This window comes from Molossus molossus, unplaced genomic scaffold, assembly GCF_014108415.1.
Source record: "Molossus molossus isolate mMolMol1 unplaced genomic scaffold, mMolMol1.p scaffold_m16_p_20, whole genome shotgun sequence".
NCBI lineage: Eukaryota > Metazoa > Chordata > Mammalia > Chiroptera > Molossidae > Molossus > Molossus molossus.
Window position 1 is genome coordinate 25,246,976 of NW_023425356.1, and position 21,360 is coordinate 25,268,335.

Genomic DNA, 21,360 nt, shown 5'->3' on the forward strand with positions numbered 1-21,360 from the left:
TCAGGCCGGGCCTAGGCTCCCGCCACCCTCCCCCTGGGGCCGGGAGCTGCGGAGGGCTAAGTTGCCTCGTGGGAAAGGCCTCCAAGTGGGAGGGCCCTTCTGTGGGCGGGGTCTGGCTCCGGTGAAACCTGCCTGGCACTCTGGGGAGTATCTGTCCGCGCCCCGCGCTGGGAGCCAGAGCGGTAAACCGAAGACACAGCCTCTGCCCCATGGACGGATCCCCGCGCCGCGGCGCGTGCAGGCGACTGCTGCTCCCCCTGCTATGCCTCCTCCTCCAGGGCGCCACTGCCATCCTCTTTGCGATTTTTGTCCGCTACAACCAGGAAACCGACGCTGCCCTCTGGCACAGGGGCAACCACAGTAACGCGGATAATGAATTTTACTTTCGCTACCCAAGTGAGTGCGGGTGAGGGCTCTCGGGGAGCAACCCCAAAGAGGGGGCATTTGGGTGCCCAGATCTACCCCTAGGAGTAGGTGGGTAACCCTCTCTCTCTTAGATGACGGTGCCCCAAATCTATAATAACACCCTTTCACTAGTGTCTGCCATGTTCCAGGAATTGTGCTGAGGGCGGCACATGCATTACCTCACTTAGCCTGTAAATTAGACAGAGGTGGGGAAACAGGTCCGAGAGGCTAAGTGGCTGGTTCAAGGTCACACTGTCAGAATTGAGGGAGCTGGGATTCAAACCAGATCTGAAGCTCCAGCTTTAACTGCTCCCTTGTCCCACCTCCCAATTAGCCTAGTTGGGCTTTGCTGGGCTATCACAGAGAATTTGCCTTTCCTAGGACCTCCACCCTGACCACAAGAAAGAGAACCCTTCTGGGCAGGGGAGGTAGGGAATGGCATGCAGCAGGTGGAAATGGCAGGTATTAGCTACCAAGGCAGTCAAGACTAGTAGGACTCAGGCATTTCTTCCTAGTTCTCCAGAGCTGGCCCTCCCAGAGTCAGAGAGAAAATGATGCAACTACCTACCAGCCAACCACAGAGTAGCAGCCCCTAGCCCTGGGAAGGAGGCATGGCAGGGTCATCAGCCCATTTAACAGGGGAGGAAGCTGAGGTTCAAAGAGGTTGTGACTTGCTCATGATCACCTGTCATGTAAGTGGCAGAATAGGAACCGGGACTCAGGCATCCCAAGCTCCTTGCACCACAGTTCACCTGCCTGCTGACATGGCCCAGGAAGGGGAGGGTTGATCCCCTGACCCCTGCTGGGACACAGCATCTCAAGGTTGGGGGCCCAGCCTTGTGACTCAAGCCCTGAGCAGCTGAGATCAAGGACACTAAATCTCTCAGACTTCATCACAAATGCTTGGGCAGGTCTTCTGTAAGCCTCAGTTTCTCCATCTGGGCAATGGGGAGAAGGATGCCTTATTTGAAGGATATACATTAAAACAAGGCTCAGAATGTGAGAGTCTCTTATAAAAAAATCACAGGCTGTTGCCCTGGCCAATGTTGCTCAGTGGTTAGAGCATTGTCCCAAGGACCAAAGGATCTGATTTATGGTTAAGGGCACATACCTGGGTTGCAGGTTCAATCCCCAGCCCTGGTTGTGTGTGGGAGGCAACCAATCGGTGTGTCTCTCTCACATCGATGTCTCTCTCTCTCTCTCTTTCTCTCCCCCTCCCTTCATTCCTTCCACTCTCTCTAAAAATTAATGGAGAAAACAAAACAAAGCAAAAAACATCACAGGCTGCTATTACCATCCTCTCTGTATGCAGAGCTGACAGCAGGCTGTCCCCACCTGACCCTCTCCCAGCCCCAGCCTGACAAAATGAAGCTCACAATGCTGAGGATCTAGAGCAGCGGTTCTCAACCTGTGGGTCGTGACCCCTTTGGGGGTCGAACGACCCTTTCACAGGGGTCACCTAAGACATAACAGTAGCAAAATTACAGTTATGAAGTAGCAATGAAAATGATTTTATGGTTGGGGGTCACCACAACATGAGGAACTGTATTAAAGGGGTGCGGCATTAGGAAGGTTGAAAACCACTGAATTCTAGAGGATGAGATGGAGGTTTGGACCTGGCATAAAGCACCAGACCCCCAGACATCATAGGCAGAGGGGGATGACAGCTCCTCCCTCACCCCAGCCCTGGCTGGACAAGGTGAGCCAGGGAAGCTGGGATCAAAGTCAGAGCCAATAGGGCTGGAATGGCAGACTCTTGGGGTCATGCATTTGTGCAGAGAGATAGGGAGTTGGGAGGGAACAGTCCACAGGGTGAGAGAAGTAAGCTCCTGTCCAAGGGTCTGACTTGGCTAAACCCCCATTTGCTTCTCCCCTGGGCCTCACTGAGGCCTCCAAGCCTTGCTTGTTTCAAAGTCCTCCCTGAAACCTGCCAGCTTCTCACCCCTCTGCTGCAGTGGTGGGCTCTCCTTGGACACAGCTTGTCTGCCCTTTATTGCAATATGAGGAATGGCAGTGGAAGTCCTCCCTCTTTTTCTGTCCGAGGTTTCCACCCCTATGGACTTGGGACCCTGATGTGGGGGAAGGTTGGGGAGGAGAGAGGTGTGAGATCCCTGGAGCCTGTGGCTTTGATGAGCCGGGTCTTCACCTGTCCTGTGTCCAGGGAAAGGGTTCAGGGCCAGAGGGGGTGTAGCCACCACCCTTTGATTTGGGAGATGAAAGGGAGCTCTGAGCTGTTGTGCTGGGGGACTAGCCAATACCAAGGGCATGGCTGCTTTGAAGGTCTGTCTGTTATGTCTGTAGGAAAGGCCCTCAGAGCCCATCTTCTGAGATGTGGAGAGAGAGCCAGAGAGAATATGTGACCACCCAAGATCACACAGCAAGTTAACCAGGCTAGAACCAGATCTCTTGGCTCCCCATTTGCGGCCTTCCCCCCACATTATAAGCTTCTTATCCCATTAGGCGAGTAATAGAAAAAAGAAAGAAAAAACCTAGAGTTACAGGGAACACAGAAGCCAACATGAGAAAGGATTTCAAGAAAAAATATAGACAGGTCCTTTTTATATACCTCTGAGAACTTACCAGGAGAAGGATTTAGGATAGATGGAATCAGAATCTTCTTGGAAGAGGTGGGGAAAGGGGATGTGACCAGGATCTCTTCAAGGAGAATACAGCGCCATCTGCCCCCTTAGAGGCAAGAGTAAGGAAAATGGGGGGATGGCCTCCCCAGCTTGCCACTCATTTTTTCTGCTCCTCATAGTTTATATCCCCACTTTACGGATGAGAAAACTGAGGCTCTGAGAAGTCAAAAGTGGCTTGTCTAAGGTCACAAAGTCAGAATGGGGGGAGTTGGAATTTAAATACAGCTCTGTCAGATGCTAAAGCCCAGCTTTAACTGGTTCCTTGTCCCATAGTCTTAATCTTGTTCAGGAGTCATCTAGTGGGGTTAGAGAGGGGCAGTTAGGGAACGAGGGAGGGTAATAGCTGGCTCTAGAGGGCTTTTATCTTTTCTTCCACCAGACTCCATCCTGCCCCCACTGGGATCCCCTAAAGGGACTGGTGAGGGGTCATCTTATCCATCCTCCTGCCTCTAGCTGGCATAGCCCATGGAGAGTGTCTGTGTGGAACGTTCCCCACTGAAGATTTCTTTTTTTTCAATTGATTTTTTATTGTTGAAAGGATTACAGATGTCCCCCCTTTTCCCCCCATTGACCCCCTTCCTCCCTGCTCCCACCCCCCTCCTGCTTTCCTCAACCTAATGTCTGTGTCCATTGGTTGTGCATATAAGTTCTTTGGTTTATCTCTTCCCACCCCTCCCACCCCCATCCCTCTGAGGTTTGTCAGTCTGTTTCCTACTTCCATGACTGGATCTGTTTTGATCAACAGCTTATTTTGTTCATGATGTTCCATAAATAAGTGAGATCATGTGGTACTTGTCTTTCTCTGACTGGCTTATTTTGTTCAGCATAATACTCTCCAGGTCCCTCCATGTTGACTCAAAGGGTAAGAGACCTCTCTTTCTTAAAGCTGCATAGTATTCCATTGTGTAAATGTACCACAGCTTTTTTATCCACTCATCTACTGATGGGCACTTGGATTGTTTCCAGATCTTAGCTATTGTAAATAGTGCTGCTATGAACATAGAGGTGCATATGTCCTTTTTCCCCCCTTTTCTTTATTGGTTTTTAGAGAGAAAGGAAGGGAGAGGGAGAGAGAGGCAGAAACGTCGATGACAGAAAACATTGACTGGACTCCTCCTGCATGCTCCCCACTGGGGATCGGACCCACAACCTGGGCATGTGCCTTGAGTGGGAATTGAACCAGCAACCTCTTGGTGCATGGGTTGATGCTCAACCACTGAGCCACACTGTCTGGGCCATATGATCCTTCTGACTTGTGTTTCAGGCTTCTTAGGATAAATTCCTAGAAGTGGAGTCACTGGGTCAAATGGCAATTCTATTTTTAGTTTTTTGAGGAAACACCATATTGTGTTCCATAGTGGCTGCACCAGTCTGCATTCCCACCAGCAGTGTGCTAGGGTTCCCTTTTCTCCTCATCCTTGCCAGCACTTGTTGTTTGATAATTTGTTGATGGCGACCATTATGGCAGGTGTGAGGTGATATCTCATAGTCTTTTTAATTTGCATCTCTCTGATGATTAGAGATGTTGAGCATTTTTTCATATGTCTCCTGGCCATTTGTATGTCCTATTTGGAGAAGTGTGAAGGAGATTTCTTCTTCTTTTTTTTAAATCCTCACCTAAGGATATTTTTCATTTATCTCAGATAGAGTGGGAAGGGGAAAGAGAGAAAGAGAGAAACATTGATGTGAGACCAGGGATGAACTGCAGCCGAGGTTCATGCCCTTGACCAAAATTGAACCCGCGACTCTTTGGTCCAAGGGCCAACACTCCAACCGCTGAGCCAAACTAGCCAGGGCAAAGGAGATTTCTTGATGTTTAGACTTCCAAATGAAAGGCCAAGGGATTGAGTTTTGATTCTAAACAAACCTGGGGTGGGAGATGTAAATATTGTTGCCATTTAAACAAGCTCTGGAGCGGTTTCAGCATGTAATGGGCACAGAGCCCCTTCGTTATCTTTCTGTCCTTGGGCAAAAGAACAGAACCAAGGAAACCTCACATACGTGATGCTTTGGGGTGTTTTTTTTTTTATGTCTGTCTTTCACGCCTGTGACCACAGGGACTGTGGCTGCTTGATGACAGCTACATTCCTAGAGCCTGAGCAGACTGGTTCCTCAGGGGAAGTGACATTTTCTAGCACCATGTTCTAAGAAAAAATTCTCACGTGGAGCTATAAAAGGGGAGTTTAGAATCATGGTTGACCCTGTTTCTCAATAACTTGTTGATAACAAATGCAATAGCAGCACTCATGATAGTCTTTCTGTGGTGTTTTCAATGAAAGCCAAAGATACAGAGCATAGCACTGTACACACAGACCGAAGGCAAAGGACTCAGGCCCAGATGCACGCCAAATATCACACTGTGCTGCGTTTCAAACCCTGTTCATGAGTCGATGGAGGAGGGGTACAGAACTAATACTAAAGCAAATTATTTGTATTTATCTTATTGTCATAGTTACTGTGTATCACTTTTATTTTATTTATCTATCTATTTATTCATTTAAATCCTCACCCAAGGATATTTTTCCATTGACTTTTAGTTAGAGTGGAAGGGTGGCGGAGAGAGAGAGAAAGAAACATCGATGTGAGAGAGACACATGGATGGTTTGCCTCCTGCACAACCCCGACTGGGGCTGGGGATGGAACCTGCAACCCAGTATGTTCCTTTGGTCAAGAATCGAACCTGTGACCCTTTGGTTTATGGGCCAATGCTCTAACCCCTGAGCCGAACAAGTCAGGGCCTGTATTTTACTTTTATCAGCTTAGATTTTTATGCCCAGTGGTGCAGAATAGAAAGCAAACAAAAAAGGCCCCAAATCTCTCTGTCCAGAAACCCCATTAACAAGTAAAAGAAATTCAAGCAGTTCATCTATAAAAATAAAAAATTCAAACTATAGAAAGAAACAAACTAAAAAGTGAAACCCTCCTTCCCAGAGTCTCCATGTTGCATAACTCCACAGGGCACTGGAGTTGGGTGCCAGCAGCCCTGCCCCTCCCTTCATTTCCTCTTCCTTGTACTAATTTCTGTTAACAATTTAAAGCTACTTTGTAAATTTTTTAAAAATTGTTTTTCTTTATTGATTTTAGAGAAAGAGGAAGGGAGAGGGAGAGATAGAAACATTGATGAGAGGGAACGTTGATTGGCCACCTCCTGCATGCCCCCCACTGGGGATTTGGCCCACAACCTGGGCATGTGCCCTGACCAGGAATCAAACCAGCGACCTCTTGGTGCATGGGTCAATGCTCAACCCCTGAGCCACACTGGCTGGGCTGTAAATTATTTTATTTTATTTTATTTATTTACTTATCTTTATCTTTATTGTTGAATATATTACAGATGTTCGTTTTTCCCCCATTGACCCTCTCCTCCCCACTCCCACCCCCCTCCTGCCTTTTCCCACTCTGTTGTCTGTGTCCATTGGTTATGCATATAAGTTCTTTGGTTTATTTCTTCCCACCTCCAACCCCCTTCTCTTTGAGGTTTGTCAGTCTAGCAACCAATTTGTTCTTCTATCCCTTCACCTTTTTCACCCATTCCCCCAACCCCCCTCCCATCTGGCAACCAACAAAATGTTCTCTGTATCTATGAGAATGTTTCTGTTCTGCCTGTTCATTTTGTTTGTAGATTCCATTGCCAATACATATGTATTCATTGCCATTTTGTTTGTTTATATAGTTTATATATATTTTATCTTTTTCTTCAAAAAGACCCTTCAACATTTCATATAATAATGGTTTGGTGGTGATGAACTCCTTTAACTTTTTCTTGTTTGGGAAACTCTTTATATGGCCATAGATTCTAAATGACAGCTTTGCAGGATAGAGTAATCTTGGTTGTAGGTTCTTGCTTTTCATCACTCTGAATATTTCTTGCCACTCCCTTCTGGCCTGCAAAGTTTCTTTTGAGAAATCAGCTGACAGTCTTTTGGAAACTCCCTAGTAGGTAACTGCTTTTCTCTTGCTGCTTTTAAGATTCTCTCTTTGTCTTGAACCTTTTGCATTTTGATGATGATGTGTCTTGGTGTGGGCCTCTTGGGGTTCATCTTGTTTGGGACTCTCTGTGCTTCCTGGACTTGTATGTCTGTTTCCTTTACCAAGTTAGGGAAGTTTTCTGCCATTATTGTTTCAAATAGGTTTTCGATTTCGTGTTCTCTCTCTTCTCCTTCTGGCACCCCCAAGATGTGAATGTTGGCACACTTGAAGTTGTCTCAGAGGCTCCTTACACTATCCTCATTTTTTTTGGCTTCTTTTTTCTTTTTGCTGTTCTGATTGGGTGTTTTTTGCTTCCTTATATTCCAAATTGATGTTTTGCTTCTTGGCTTTACCTACTCTACTATTAAATCTGTGTAAATTATTCTTTTTTTTTTTTTTTTAATCCTCATCCGAGGACATTTTTCCATTTTTTGTACAGACAGTGTGGGAGGGAGAGAGAGGAAGAGAGAGAGAGGGAAACATCGATGTGAAAGGGGACACATCGAGTGGCTGCCACCCGCACAACCAACCAGGGCTGGGGACAAACTGCAACCGAGGTACATGCCCTTAGCGGGAACCGAACCCGGGTCTCTCCGGACCGCAGGCGGACGCTCTAACCGCTGAGCCAAACCGGCCAGGGCATGTAAATTATTCTTTATTTCAGTTAATACCTCCTTCATTTCTGACTGTGCATCCATCATTTCTGATTGGTCCTTTTTAATGCTCTTGATGCCCTCACTAAGTTCATTGAGCATCCTTATAAGCAGTATTTTGAACTCAGCGTCTGTTAGGTTGCTTATCTCCATTTCACTTAGTTCTTTTCCTGGAGTTTTGTTCTGTTCTTTCATTTGGGACCTGTTTCTTTGTCTCCTCATTTTGGCTGCCTCTCTGTGTTTGTTTCTGTGTATTACTTAATGAGAGGTATGGGGCTATCTGAGACCAGATGCTGCTTGTTTGAAAGAATTTAGGAAAACCTGAAGCAGGATCCAAGACAGGCCAATCCTATGGAAAAGCAACTGGCAACAGCTTGGGTGGGCCTGAAAGTTGGGTGGGGCGGGGCCTCAGGGAATCACCAGGGCAGGGCAACCAGTGTGAGCCAGGTTTCTGGAGTCCCAGATATGGCGACTGTCTGCCACCCCAGGGAAGGGCTCACGAAAGGAACAAAGGCCTCTGACAGCACGTTTGTCCTGGAGAAAGCCCCTTCTCCAGCCCTCACTCCAGTGCCAAACAGCTCAGTTCTTCCCTGTATGTCCCTGGCGCCCCTCGAGCTGCCTCCCCTCCAAGCTTAGAGGGAGAGAGTCCGATAAGTCCGTGCGCGGGCCCTTTAAGAGGAACTGCCTGGGGCTCCAGCCGCTTCAGCCTCCCTCAGCCTCAGTTCCCGCTGGTTTTTCCAGCCAGAAGTTATGGGAACTTCTCTTCCTGGCACTGGAACCCTGAGCGGGACACCTGGTATGGGACGGGGACCCCTCAGTCCTCAGGGAGGACCTTCACGGCTGAGGTGTCCTCCTGATTTTTATCCGCCACACTTGGGTGTGGGACCAGCCCGTCTGCCTCCGCCCCTCCTACCAGTCTGGATGTGGCTGCTGCTTTAATTCCGTAGTTGTCGGACTTCCATTCAGCTCTGTTTCAGGCGGTTTTGAATGATGGTTGTTCTGTAGTTTAGTTGTAACTTTTTTTTTTTTATCCTCACCCGAGGACATTTTTCCATTTTTTGTACAGATAGAGTGGGAGGGAGAGAGAGGAAGAGAGGGAGAGAGAGAAACATCGACGTGAAAGGGACACATCGAGTGGCTGCCACCTGCCCGACCAACCAGAGCCCGGGACAAACCAACCGAAGTACATGCCCTTAGCGGGAACCAAACCTGGGTCTCTCCGGACCGCAGGCCGACGCTCTAACCGCTGAGCCAAACCGGCCAGGGCATTTAGTTGTAACTTTGATGTGGTTGTGGGAGGTCGCAATACTGCTTTTACATACGCCTCCATCTTGACCGGAAGTCTGTAAATCATTTTAAAATTTTCAAAATTAATTTAAAATTCTCAAAATGGAGGTTAGACATCAGGAAGGACTTTCCAGCAGAAAGGGAAAATTGAAGAGAAGCCTGATGGGGAAGAGAATTTTGAGCATGGTGGGACAGAGATTGCAGCAGGAGAGACACAGCTTGCACTTTTTTGGCAGGTGGTTGTAAGAGACCAGAGATAGGGCAAATGAGGGGGACAGAGAAGAGAGCAGAAAAAGGCTCTACTCCCTTGCTCTGACATGGGGACATCAGGAATGGTCTGGCTCCCACTGCTCCAAGCTAGCCAGCTGGGCACAGGTGGCTCAGTTTGGGAGGCCCCACCACACCAGGAAGTTTGATAGCTCTGCTCCAGCCTCAAGAGCTGGGGACCCGGGCAGGGTGGCTCTTGGGTTTGCGGGTGGTTGTCAGAGCAGCTCCAAATGCCCCCTCAGGCTTCCAGGATGTACACACAATGGTGTTCCTGGGCTTCGGTTTCCTCATGGCCTTCCTGCAGCGTTACGGCTTCAGCAGCGTGGGCTTCACCTTCCTCCTGGCTGCCTTTGCCCTGCAGTGGTCCACACTCATCCAGGGCTTCCTGCACTCCTTCGACGGCAGCTACATCTATGTTGGCGTGGAGAGGTGGGCAGCAGTTGCCTCCCCTGCTCCCCCCAGGTCTGCCTGGGAATCCCCTGCCCACAGGACCCAGCTGAAGCCCTGTCCTTCAAATCTGCTCTCTGTCTCAGGGTTCTGAGCCATCAGTGGATTTCTCTTAGGTGCCCTGCCTGTTCTTGTTGCCTGGTTTCTTCTCCCAACCTTGATCCATACACTCAGCCACACCTCCCCATTTCTTTAAACCCAAGAGCTCTTGGGAGGGTAGAGGGCTTCATGGAAAGGGGCAGGGTTCAGAGGAGCTCCTAGTTAAAGATCCGGTTCTTCCACCTGCAGCCTGAGTCCCAGAACCTACCACCCTGAGACTAAGTTTCCTCATCTACAAAAAGGCAAGGTGATCCCCTTCCTCCTGCCAGGGAAGAACTTAGTCATGTAGCAGGCTCAATGCCTCCTCCCCTGAGTCCTTCCCCCCACGGCTCCCCTTGTTTCGGCCTCTCTCATCTTCCCCATCCCAATCCTCCAGCATGATCAATGCTGACTTTTGTGCGGGGGCTGTGCTCATCTCATTTGGTGCTGTACTGGGCAAGACCGGACCGGCCCAGCTGCTGCTCATGGCCCTGCTGGAGGTGGCACTGTTTGGCATCAATGAGTTTGTGCTCCTTAGTTTCCTGGGGGTAAGTCTGGATGGGAAGGAGGGAGGGCTAGGGGAGGCCTGGGCCAGACCCTAACCAGAAGGAGGGGCTGGGGTGGGGGTTGGGGGCAGGGTTGCCCCTCCACCTCAGCTCTGCCTCCCCAGGTGAAGGATGCTGGAGGCTCCATGACCATTCACACCTTTGGTGCCTACTTTGGGCTGGTCCTTTCACGGGTCCTCTATAAGCCCCGGCTGGAGAAGAGCAAGCATCGCCAGGGCTCCATCTACCATTCGGACCTCTTTGCCATGATCGGTGAGGCCTGCCATGATCGGTGGGGTGGGAGCTAGTTCCAGGCACCGCTGATCTGGGCCGCAGAAGACTGTCTCCAGGCAAGGTCTTGGCCTGGAGTCTGGAGTTCTGGCTGAGAGCTCCCTTCCTACTTGGATTCTTTCATGAGAGTCCAGGACCTGTGCTCCTCCTTCTCACGTTTATGACAGGCTCTTAGAACTCAGCTCTGGGGTATGCACAGGCCCTGAGACCCATTCCCAGGGGCCTTTGGAAAATGTTGGCACCAATTCCTGCTTAACAAGTTAGAAACCAGGCTCATCAGCCTGGCACACAGCCCCTTGCCCACCTCCTCCCTCCCAACTCAGTCTCCCTTATGCTAGGCTTCTCCCATCTCTTGCCCTCAGGCCTTTGTCCCCAGTGCTGCCTGCTACCTCCTAAGGATACTTCCCCCCAGAGGCTCTTCCCAGAAGCCCCTGCCCTGGGGTTGGGGCATTGGAGGTCATGGGTCACCCCTGGGAGAAGTAGGGTCTGACCTGCGAGTGCCAGTCACCACTACCTGTTTCTTCTTAGCATCTCCACCCTGGCCTCTGCTCCTCTCTCTACCTCACAAATGAGCCAGGAAAGGAAATCAATTGTTTTTTCTCGTGGGAGTATTGAAAAGGGACTGAAGAGAGGCTGGTTTTGTGTTTCTTGCTCCGGGTTTGTTGTGAAACAGAGTAGATGTAGCCTTAGGGCAGCTGAGGCCTCCTCACCCTTTGAGACCCAGATAAGTTTGGCTTGAAGTCCAAAGGCTTCCCCAAGATTCCCATGCTATCCCAGGGGTCTACATTCTCAGCTCTTCTCTGCCTCCCAGCTCCTTCCAGACAGGACATCTGACCTTTCCTTGATTCTTCCCCAAACTCTCCCCTTGAAGCACCAATATGTGAGTGTGGTGGATTTGATTGCAGACTGTGGGGTTGCAGGGAGAAGTTATACAGCACACCCCGGGATCACTCCGCACCAGGGGGCGGTCCCTCCAGCCTCCGTGCCATGCTGACCCTACCCTAAAGGGCCCAGCCTTCCCTCACTTTGTCCCTTGGCTCCTCCTCCCTCTCCCTGCGGGGCTCACCTGGGCATCTCACATGGGCAGACAAGGCATATGGAACTCCAGTTCTTAACCCAAAATGCACAGGCCCAGCCCACCCGTGCTCAGCAGACAGAGGCTGTTCCTGCACATTGCAGGATCCATCCTCTCTAGGAGGTCACCGAGGTTATAAAACAAATTATTTTCCTAACACATATACCAAGTGTCCAGCTTAGTGCCCAAAATACAACACACTTTGTCTTTTTTTCTTTCCTTTCCTGATTACTTAAACAATCTCAACCCTCTGTGGTTTTAATCAAGTAGCTCCCTTTTGGGCCAGAACCCTTCCATAGCTACATTTAGTACCTACGAGGCCGTGGGCTATGCACTTCATGCGTGTCACCTCATTTAGTCCTCACTCTGTGAGGCAGGTATTATTATCCCTACTTTACAGATGAAGAAACTGAGGCTGCTGAGAGGAGGTGACTTACTACCCAAGTTACACAGCTTGTACTTTGTGGGGAGCCACTTATTCCTCTCACTCTGCCTGCCTACCCATCATTTAGGGACCATCTTCCTGTGGATCTTCTGGCCTAGTTTCAACTCTGCACCCACTACGCTGGGGGACGGGCAGCATCGGACAGCCCTCAACACGTACTACTCCCTGACCGCAAGCACCCTCAGCACCTTCGCCTTGTCAGCCCTTGTTGGGGGGGATGGGCGGCTGGACATGGTATGGGAAGGAGGCCTTGGGAGAGGCAGAGGGAGGAACTGGGACGGGGAGGAGACCCTGCAAGGCCGATTGTCCAGGGAACAGGTCAGGGCGCAGGCACGTGGAGTTCCACCTGCACTGGAGGTGGTAGGGTCAGCATGTGAGATGATGATATGCTAGCAGGAGAGTTAGAGGTAGACGGTGGAGGGACTTCCAGAAGCAGTGGGCGCCACTGTGGTGGATGGGCTTGGGTCAGATGTGGGTGTGACAATTTGGAAGGGCCTCCAATGGCTTGCTCTTCCCTACTCCCTTAGGTCCACATCCAGAATGCAGCACTGGCCGGAGGGGTTGTGGTGGGGACAGCAAGTGAAATGATGCTGACGCCCTTTGGGGCTCTAGCAGCTGGCTTCCTGGCTGGAACTGTCTCAACGCTGGGGTACAAGTTCTTCACGGTACAGAGGCCTCTCCAGCCCTGGGCAGGACTGCGGGTCTTCAGGGCCCTTTCTCCCACCCTTCTAATAGGCCTGGGGTGGCAGGGACACATGAGACTCATTATCGGTGTCCTGTCCTCCAGCCCATCCTTGAGTCAAAATTCAAAGTTCAAGATACATGTGGCGTCCACAACCTTCATGGGATGCCCGGGGTCCTGGGAGCCCTACTGGGGGTCCTCGTGGCTGCGCTGGCCACCCATGAAGCTTATAAAGATGGGTAAGTCCCCCCCAATCGATTCACACTGAAGTCATCACCCCCTTGGAATGACCTCCCTCACTCTCTCCCCCCCTTTATGCATGAACAAAAAAAGTTGTGTCTATATTCATTTATTCTTCCATATTCTGGGAGCTGAGGAAACTAGAGTGAGCCATGCCAATCAGGGGGACTGCCTTCCTGGTCCTCAGTCAAGTTTAGCAGGTCACTGAACAACGTATTTCAATAGTATTACTGAAGGGTCAGTAAGAGATGATGATCCTTAGGATTGACTTTTGCACATCAGGACTTAGAGGAGAGGGCAGGCAAAAGTGACCTTCAAACTGAATCTTGAAAGGGTTTCTGCTGTCACACGAGGGTGAGAAGGTGCTCCTGGCTGCAGGCATGACTGGAGCAAAGACCCAGAGACAAGACTCAGCCCGATGCCCTCTTAGCCGCTGAGATGCAATGCTCTGATCACTGACCAGCCTGTCCCTCCACAACCTCCCTGCAGCCTACAGAGCGTGTTTCCACTCGTAGCCACGGTCCAGCGCAGCGCCACATCTCAGGCCATGTACCAGCTCCTCGGGTTGTTTGTCACACTGATGTTTGCCTCTGTGGGTGGGGGTTTTGGAGGTGAGTGACCTTGGCTGGGGGTGTGGGGCTGGCAGGAGCTCCAGGGCCAACAGAAGACAGAGAAAGGGAATTCTCTGGAGGAAAGGCCATTGGCTCCCATCCCCCTGACATTCATTTACTCAGATATATATTTTTTTATCCTCACCCAAGGACATTTTTGCATTTGTCTTCAGATAGAGCGGGAGGGAGAGAGGGAGGAAGAGAGAGAGAGAGAAACATCAATGTGAGAGAGACACATCAACTGGCTGCCACCCACACGACCCCAACAGGGGCCAGGGATGAACCACAGCCGAGGTATGTGCCCTTAGTGGGAACTGAACCCAGGACTCTGGTCTGTGGGCCGACGCTCTAACCACTGAGCAAAACTGGCCAGGGCTACTCAGATATTTATTGAGCACCTACTTTGTGCCAAGTGTAGGGTGGGGTTGTAGAGTTCAGGGGTAACTTCCTCCAGGTAAGGAGGAGCAAGTGGGTACTTGCTTCCTCCTGGTGCCAAGGAAAGGTGGAGCAACCTGCTAGGGTCTGTGTTGGGTTCCTCCACTCTGGTTCTGTGGCTTCCCTGTGCTGCTCCCTCTACCCACTAGAGGGCAGCCCAACCTCAGGCTGAGTCCCTGAAGGGGATGGCAAGCTATCTATCTTGTTTGGGGGCAGGGGTAGGGAGCCAAGGCGTTGGCTTGGCTCACCACTAGATTGCAGTATAAAAACCTTTTCTACAGAGGCTGACTACACACTGATGCCAGGTCAGGCAGTCCTACCTGAAGTCTGGCCTTAGACCTTTTGGTCTTCAAAATAAAACCTATGATTCAGTAGCTTCACTCTCCTGCTCTGAAGATTTTCATTCTCAGACAAGTTTCAATTCATTCATTCATCCATCTGATTATTTATTTAATAAGCACTTTCTCCTGGACAGGAGGCCACAGAAAGCAGCTGTGGTTCATGACAGAAACTATTTGGTTCATTACCAACTGTGTAAAACTTGAATGAATTACTTCTCTGACCCTTAGTTCCTTCTCTGTAATATAGGGATCACATTCACCTTCAGGATCACTATGATAACTCAGGAAGGCAATGCTTGTCAAGCCCTTTGCCCAGTGCCTGGCACACAGTAGGTGCTTGACAAATACAGCTGTGACTTGCTGGGCAAGGCATCACGCTGACCCAGGCCTCCCAGCTCCTCTGTGCCTTGTGGTATTGGGTGGCAACCTCCCCCGTGGGGACAGCAAAAAGCCTCACACATCTTCCACTACCACCACCAGGGCTCCTACTGAGGCTGCCCTGTCTGGATGCCCCCCCAGACTCGCAGTGTTACGAGGACCAGATTTATTGGGAGGTAAGACAGCTGCTGCCCCTCGGGCCCACAAGGCCCTGTCACCTTCCCCTGCCTCACAACCTGCTTCTTTCCTTCCTTGCCTGCTCATTCTCCTCTGGGGTATACTCCTGAGCTGTGGTATTCAGCCACCTGGAGCTACCCTTTACCTGTCCCCCACCCCTACCCTCCAGGTGCCTGGAGAGAATGAGGATGAAGCCCAGGGACCTCTGAGGGAGGAGGAACGAGACACTCAGGCCTAACTTGCTTCCAGCCCTTGAAAGGATGCTCTCCTTTTAGAAGAGAATGATGGGCTATGATTGGGAAGTTCTTTTGTAGCTCCCATCCTTCCTGCTGCAAGAAAGAAGCCATGAACCAGAAGGAGCCTGGCAGCGCTAGGGGAAGGGCTGCAGAAGGCCCAGAGATGGTGGAAGAGCAGGGCTATCACTGGTTGTGATGGGGGAAGAGCCTCCCAGCCTCACCACCACCACCCGCAACCTACAGGTGAAGCACCCAAGTGACTACTGATCCACTGTTCCAACATCACACAGTTACGCTGTGAGCCAGGGCCTGGCTCTCAAAGGGTGATAAACTCCACTGTCACCAAGGACTCTGACTCCTTTTTTTGTGTACTGGGAATATGGGGAGTTCTTCTTACCCTCTAACCCAGTGTTAGAAACTTGGGGTGGAAACATCTTACCTCCCTGAGTCTATGGAACTCCCCCTAGGATGCTGTGTTCTATCAGATGGGTACCCAGCCTGGGCTTGCCTGTCTGAAGAGACAGGGAGCTCACTCCCATAAAGCCTGTGTCTGTTACAGGACAACAGCTCAGGATGCTTCTATTCCAGAACTCCTGCCACTCTGATCCTCAACTTGGGCAGCTTCTGAGGAGAGGAGAAAGAGGGGAATAAGGAGTTCTTTGCCACTAACTCCTCAGAAGCTGGAAGCAGCCAGACACCATCTGATGTCCCTGTCCCAAGTCTGAGGAGTGGAGGAACTCACGAGAGTTGCCTCTGAAAAGGATGGGGAAAACAGGTCCAGGGCCTCGGACTGCCTCAAGTCATATGACCACCAGAGGGCACTCCAGACCCAGCAGAGGAAGATGAGGTTTTCTTATCCTATCAAGAATGGAAGTTCTTCCTATAGCCTAACCACCTTCCTGTCTGCTTCAGCTCTGGTCCTCACCATTCATGCCACAACCTTTTTTTTTTTTTTATCCTCACCTGAGGACATTTTTCCATTTTTTGCACAGACAGAGTGGGAGGGAGAGAGAGGAAGAGAGAGAGAGGGAAACATCGATGTGAAAGGGACACATCGAGTGGCTGCCACCCACACGACCAACCAGGGCCGGGGACAAACTGCAACCGAGGTACATGCCCTTAGTGGGAACCGAACCTGGGTCTCTCCGGACTGCAGGTAGACGCTCCAAACGCTGAGCCAAACCGGCCAGGGCCATGCCACAACCTTTTTTGAGCTCCCAGCCCTCACAACATGTCAGGCTTTCAGACTGCATCCAACAGAGAATCCATCCCTCCAGTAGATCCAAGCTCCTTTCCCAACCCTGATGAATTGGGACCCCCTCCTTCCTTCCCCAATGTTTCTGGCAGGAGTTGAGTATGACTACAGACCTTTTTTTTTCTTTTTTAACCAAGACCAAGACCCATTTAGACCTATGAACCCAAGAAGGCAGTGGAGGGATTTCTGGGACCTGGCCCTGGGACAGAAGCAGAAGGTGCCCCAATCAGGCTTCACCCTCACTGTGGTTGGAGGGACTGAGTTTGGCTGGGGAGAGAGGTTAAGCACAGAGCTGAAGAAAGGGTGGACCAGGAGGGCAGCTGAGGGACAAGCACTGTATGGGAACCCTGCCCACAGCCCAACTACATTCCACCCCCAATCTTGTTTTGTTAATCCTCACCTGAGGTTTTTTTTTTCCCGTTGATTTTTAGGGAGAGTAGAAGGAAGGGAGAGAAAGAGAAAAAACAAAAAACATTGATGTGAGAGAAATACATAGATTAGTTGCTTCCCTCATGTGCCCTGAAAAGGACCCAGGATTGAATCTGCAACCCAGGTACATGCCTTCACCAAGAATCAAAACACTCCAACCACTGAGCCACACTGGCCAGGGCTGTGCTCCCCTTCTTCAGTCCCCTCCTTCCTCTGCAGCCTCCCTGCCCAGTGCTGGCTGGGATAGGTAAGTTAGGGGGGATTCTGGTGCTGAGGCATAAGTATGATTGCTGACATTGTAAAGGGGTTCCTAGTCCTGTCAGCCCCTGCTGGGAAGGAGGGAGTTTGAGAGAACTGAGGCCCCAGCCCCCATTCTACCCTCTGGGGCCTTAGCTCCTAGTCCTGCAGACCCGCTCTGCCCCAAAGCTCCCCAAGAGATCCTCAGATTCGAGAGACTTCAGGCATAGGAAGAGTCAAGGATAGCTAGCGTGAGATCCCTCCCTGTCCCAAGTCATTCTGGGTAGGTAAAGCTATGCATATTAATTTCTGCATCATACCTACAGTTTCTTGACCTGATCCTCTCCCTCTACTGCTGGTTCCTGCTGGACTACAACTAAATCTTCTCCAGGCCTGAAAAAACGGGCCACTGCTCTCATCTCAATCCAGGAAGGCTTCCTAGAGAAGGGACAACCAAGCCCTCTCTGGTGGAGGACAGTTATCCAGCCAGCTTCCAAGGCAGGAAAGGTCCCAGGTCCCAGGGTGGCCCACCAAGAGATCCCTGAAAAAAGATAGGCGGAGTGGCTGCTGTCCCACAGGAGATGGCCTTGCATCTCCTGTAGCCAGGTAGTTCCAAGCTCTATGCCTCCCATGAGGTCTCCCATGGCCTGGAAGATGTCGCTGAGCTCTGGCCCCATGGCTCAGGGTACTCTGTCCAGTGGCGAACTCTCCTAAAACAGGCCCGTGGTTTTTCACTCTGCATTTCCTTCTCTCCCTCCCCCAATTTTGCCTCTGATGACTAGCACATTGGTGGGCCATCCACAGATTGTTCTGTTTGGCTGGAATGAGCCATCATTCATGGTCTGGGTATGGGGGCCATCTTCCCCATCATTGCTTTCGGGCAGGGAGCTCAGTGGGGAAGAAAGACAGGTATCCTTGGAGCCCTGGTCTGAACCAGGGCCAACCTCCTCCTCCATCTTCTCTGTAGTCTCTGGCTCAGCACTGTTGGTCTCCCACATGGTGGCTAATCCATTCAGCCTGGGTCAACAGGGTGACAATGAGCAAGCAGGTCAAGAAGATGGAAGGACCAAGGGGCTCATTCCTCACCCCGTCAGGACAAGGAGGCCTCTGCCCCTCAGGGACAGCCCCTCTGATCACCACCATTATTCCTCTCAATGCAGGGCAATCAGACACTTGCCCACTCATGAACTCTGTCCAGCCCCTATGTCTGCACTCTGGGGACAGTGACGGACAGAACACTGGGCCCCTGCTCATCTCCCAGGGCCCTAATGATGGGGGAGACAGGCTGCACTGAGGTGAGTCAGTGTTGACGCTAGCGGAGCCAGAGGCATGGAGAGCAGGTTTCTGGAAGTGGCACAAGTGTATGTGGGTGACAGCACCTGCCCAGACATCTGCATGGGGACCCAAGGTCCCTCAGGGGCCTCAGGGTGATTCTGTGCCTGGGTGGCCAGGTCCCCCCTTGGCCGGGACCTAGGAGCTGCTCCTGTGACCTCTGGAGGACCCGCGATCTGAGCCCAGGCAGCCTGGGAAAGGCCTGAGACCTGACGCCCTCCCCCTCATTGGGATTCATATCACGGTGCGCAGCTGCCCCAGCGGGGGTAGGTGTCCGAAGTGGGGGTGGGGTGGCCATCCAGGAGCAGACAAACCCGGCAGCCGCGACCCCCCACCTCACCTCAATATTTCTCTCCCACCGTCAGGATCTCCCAACCCGCCACCTCGGGGCTCTGCGCCCCTCCTTTGTCTGGCCCGCCCGCCCGCAGTCGGGTCTCCGCGCCGCCCAGAGCCCGGGCCCAAGAGCCCGCCGTCGCCGGGAACCGCCGGGAACAATGCGAGCCAAAGTCTCCGGGCGGCGAGCCGGCTATGCAAATGCCACCGGCCTGTGAGAATCCCCTCTGCCGCCGCCCGGCCTCCACCGGCTGAAAGGGGCAGGCGGCCCGGCGGGGAGGGGGAGGCGGTCACCGCAGAGGGATGAGCTGAGGCCCGAGCGCCCGCCCGCCCGCCCGCCCGCTGGGACAGAGCTCCATTGTCACTGCGCCGTCTGATCGCCAGCCTGGAGGACGGCAGAAGGTGACTCAAACCAGGCCTTGGGGCCGAGGAGGGCTGGTCACCTGTCCGCTCTGGACCTATTCCTCTCCCCAAAGAGGGGTCCGACCGTGGTGGGCCCAGAGCTTGGCTCCCCTACGCACTATCTCAGTTACCTGCACTAGCTCTGGGACGTTAAACCTGGTCCATGGTTGGTACTCTTCCCACCCTCCCTACCTGTTAACCACGCCCCTCCTCAACCTCTATCCATTTTAAAAATCCTCACCTGAGGATATTTTTCCATTAATTTTTAGATAGAGTGGAAGGGAGGGAGAGAGAGAGAAACATCAATGTGAAAGAGACACATCTATTGGTTGCATCTGGCAGGACCTTCCCTGACTGACCCTGACCAGGGCTGGGGAGCGAACCTGCAACTGAGGTATGTGTCCTTGACTGGAATCAAACCCAAGACCCTTCAGATCCTCCTGCTGATGCTCTAACCATTGAGCAAACCATATAGGGCTCTGTCCAATTTTTCACATTGCACTGAGCCAATGGAATCTCACAGCTGTCCTGGAGCCAGTCCCCTTCCAGAAGCCTACGGGAAATACTCCTGGTTTCCCCAGAGTGCGTTGGTACTGGACAGATGCCCCAGGGGATCCTCTCTTACTTCCTTTTTTTTTTTCCATCCTCACCTGAGGACATTTTTGCATTTCAGATAAAGCAGGAGGGAGAGAGGAGGAGGAGGGGAGAGAGAGAGAGAGAGAAAGAGAGAGAGAGAGAGAGAGAGAGAGAGAGAGAGAGAGAAACATGTGAAACATCGATGTGTCTCACATCGACTGGTTGCCACCCACACAATCCCTATCGGGGCCAGGGACAAACTGCAATTCAGGTACGTGCCCTTAGCGGGAACCGAACCCGGTCTCTCTGGACCGTAGGTCGATGCTCTAACCGCTGAGCCAAACTGGCCAGGGCCCTCTCTTACTTCTGAGCCCAAGACTGGTCCAGGCCTTCCTTCCTCTCTCCATCTGCCATCCACCACCAGGAACCCCACATTTTACTGGAGAAAGGCCGACCACAGCAAGACTGAAATGAACTTATCCCATGATGTAAGGTGGGGAGGTAACCAGAGAAAGCTCCCTCCCACAAGTGAAAGAGACCAGTCCCTCTACCCCAGCCCAGAAGCCTGTGTCCATCCAACAGATGATATTGGTCCAGCACTGGAGGAAAATACCTGGTCAGTGGGCAGGGGAACTCTGTGCTCAGAACAGAGTCCCTTTCAGCTGAGAACTCAGCTTTTGGTACAGGGGTACAGGCCAAGCTCCAGGAAATGGGCTTGAGACCCAACACAGTGCAGGACCCAAGTCCTTCTTTCCTAAATGCCCATGAAGACTTAGATCAAGGGCTGATGCCACTCAGGTGAAACACTGTTGCAGAGACGAGACGGGGCAGTGATGCCTCTAGGACTCATAATGGTTTAGGGGGGCAAAGTCAATCAGGGCAACACCAAAATGAGAACTGTCCCAGGAAGTTCAGATCTTCAGTCCCAGTATGGCAGGAGAGGGCTGAATGAGGGAGGATGGAGAAGATGCTGGCAGGGCAGGCAAATTCCTGGAGGCAGGGGTCCTAGCTACCTACCAGGCCTATTCATCTTACAGTTGGCCCAGCCTTCCACTGAGGCAGAGCTTCTCCCTCCCTTCTCTTCTCCTGGCCCTGGTGGGGATCCAGGTGAAATGTCCCCCTCTTGGGGGGTGGGGTTGAGGTATCTGTGGGGGCAGTGGAGCCTGGCTTCTTGGGAGAACATTTGAGAGACTATTAGATAAAAGTGGAATTGGGGACTTGGGCTTGGTGCTGAAGCATTAATGCATGGAGCCATTAATGCCTGGCTCTGCCTGTCTCCACTCCCCACCTTTGGAAGGGGGTCCTCCTGCAGCTCCTCACCCTGTTGCTCTCTTGTCTGGGTCTCTGCTTCAAAGAATTCTGACCTAGGGCCACTCAGCTTCATGGACATTCATCCCTGAGAGTCACCTCAGGAAGAAGACAAACCCACATCCTCACCAGTCTTCACACAGGGCTAGAGCCTCCAGCTGCCTGAACCCCGTAACACAACCTCCCTCTGTTCACACTCCCTCTTCTCAGCTCTCTCTCTCTTCGGCCTGTGTTTCCAGGGCCCTGAGTCTGCTTTGGCAGGTCTTTGGGTCCCTAGACAGGATCCA

The 21,360-nt window shown here is 51.7% G+C and overlaps 1 protein-coding gene across 1 annotated transcript; it reads left to right on the forward strand.

Annotated features, from left to right (window-relative positions):
• The first annotated feature begins 209 nt into the window (after window positions 1–209).
• Window positions 210–15,203, forward strand: RHBG (Rh family B glycoprotein). The gene is made up of 10 exons (XM_036273127.1): window positions 210–396; window positions 9,463–9,649; window positions 10,143–10,293; window positions 10,416–10,563; window positions 12,169–12,335; window positions 12,629–12,766; window positions 12,889–13,022; window positions 13,513–13,634; window positions 14,891–14,964; window positions 15,135–15,203. Exons 1-10 carry the CDS (start codon window positions 210–212, stop codon window positions 15,201–15,203), a joined length of 1,377 nt encoding a protein of 458 aa, XP_036129020.1.
• Window positions 15,204–21,360: the final 6,157 nt, after the last annotated feature.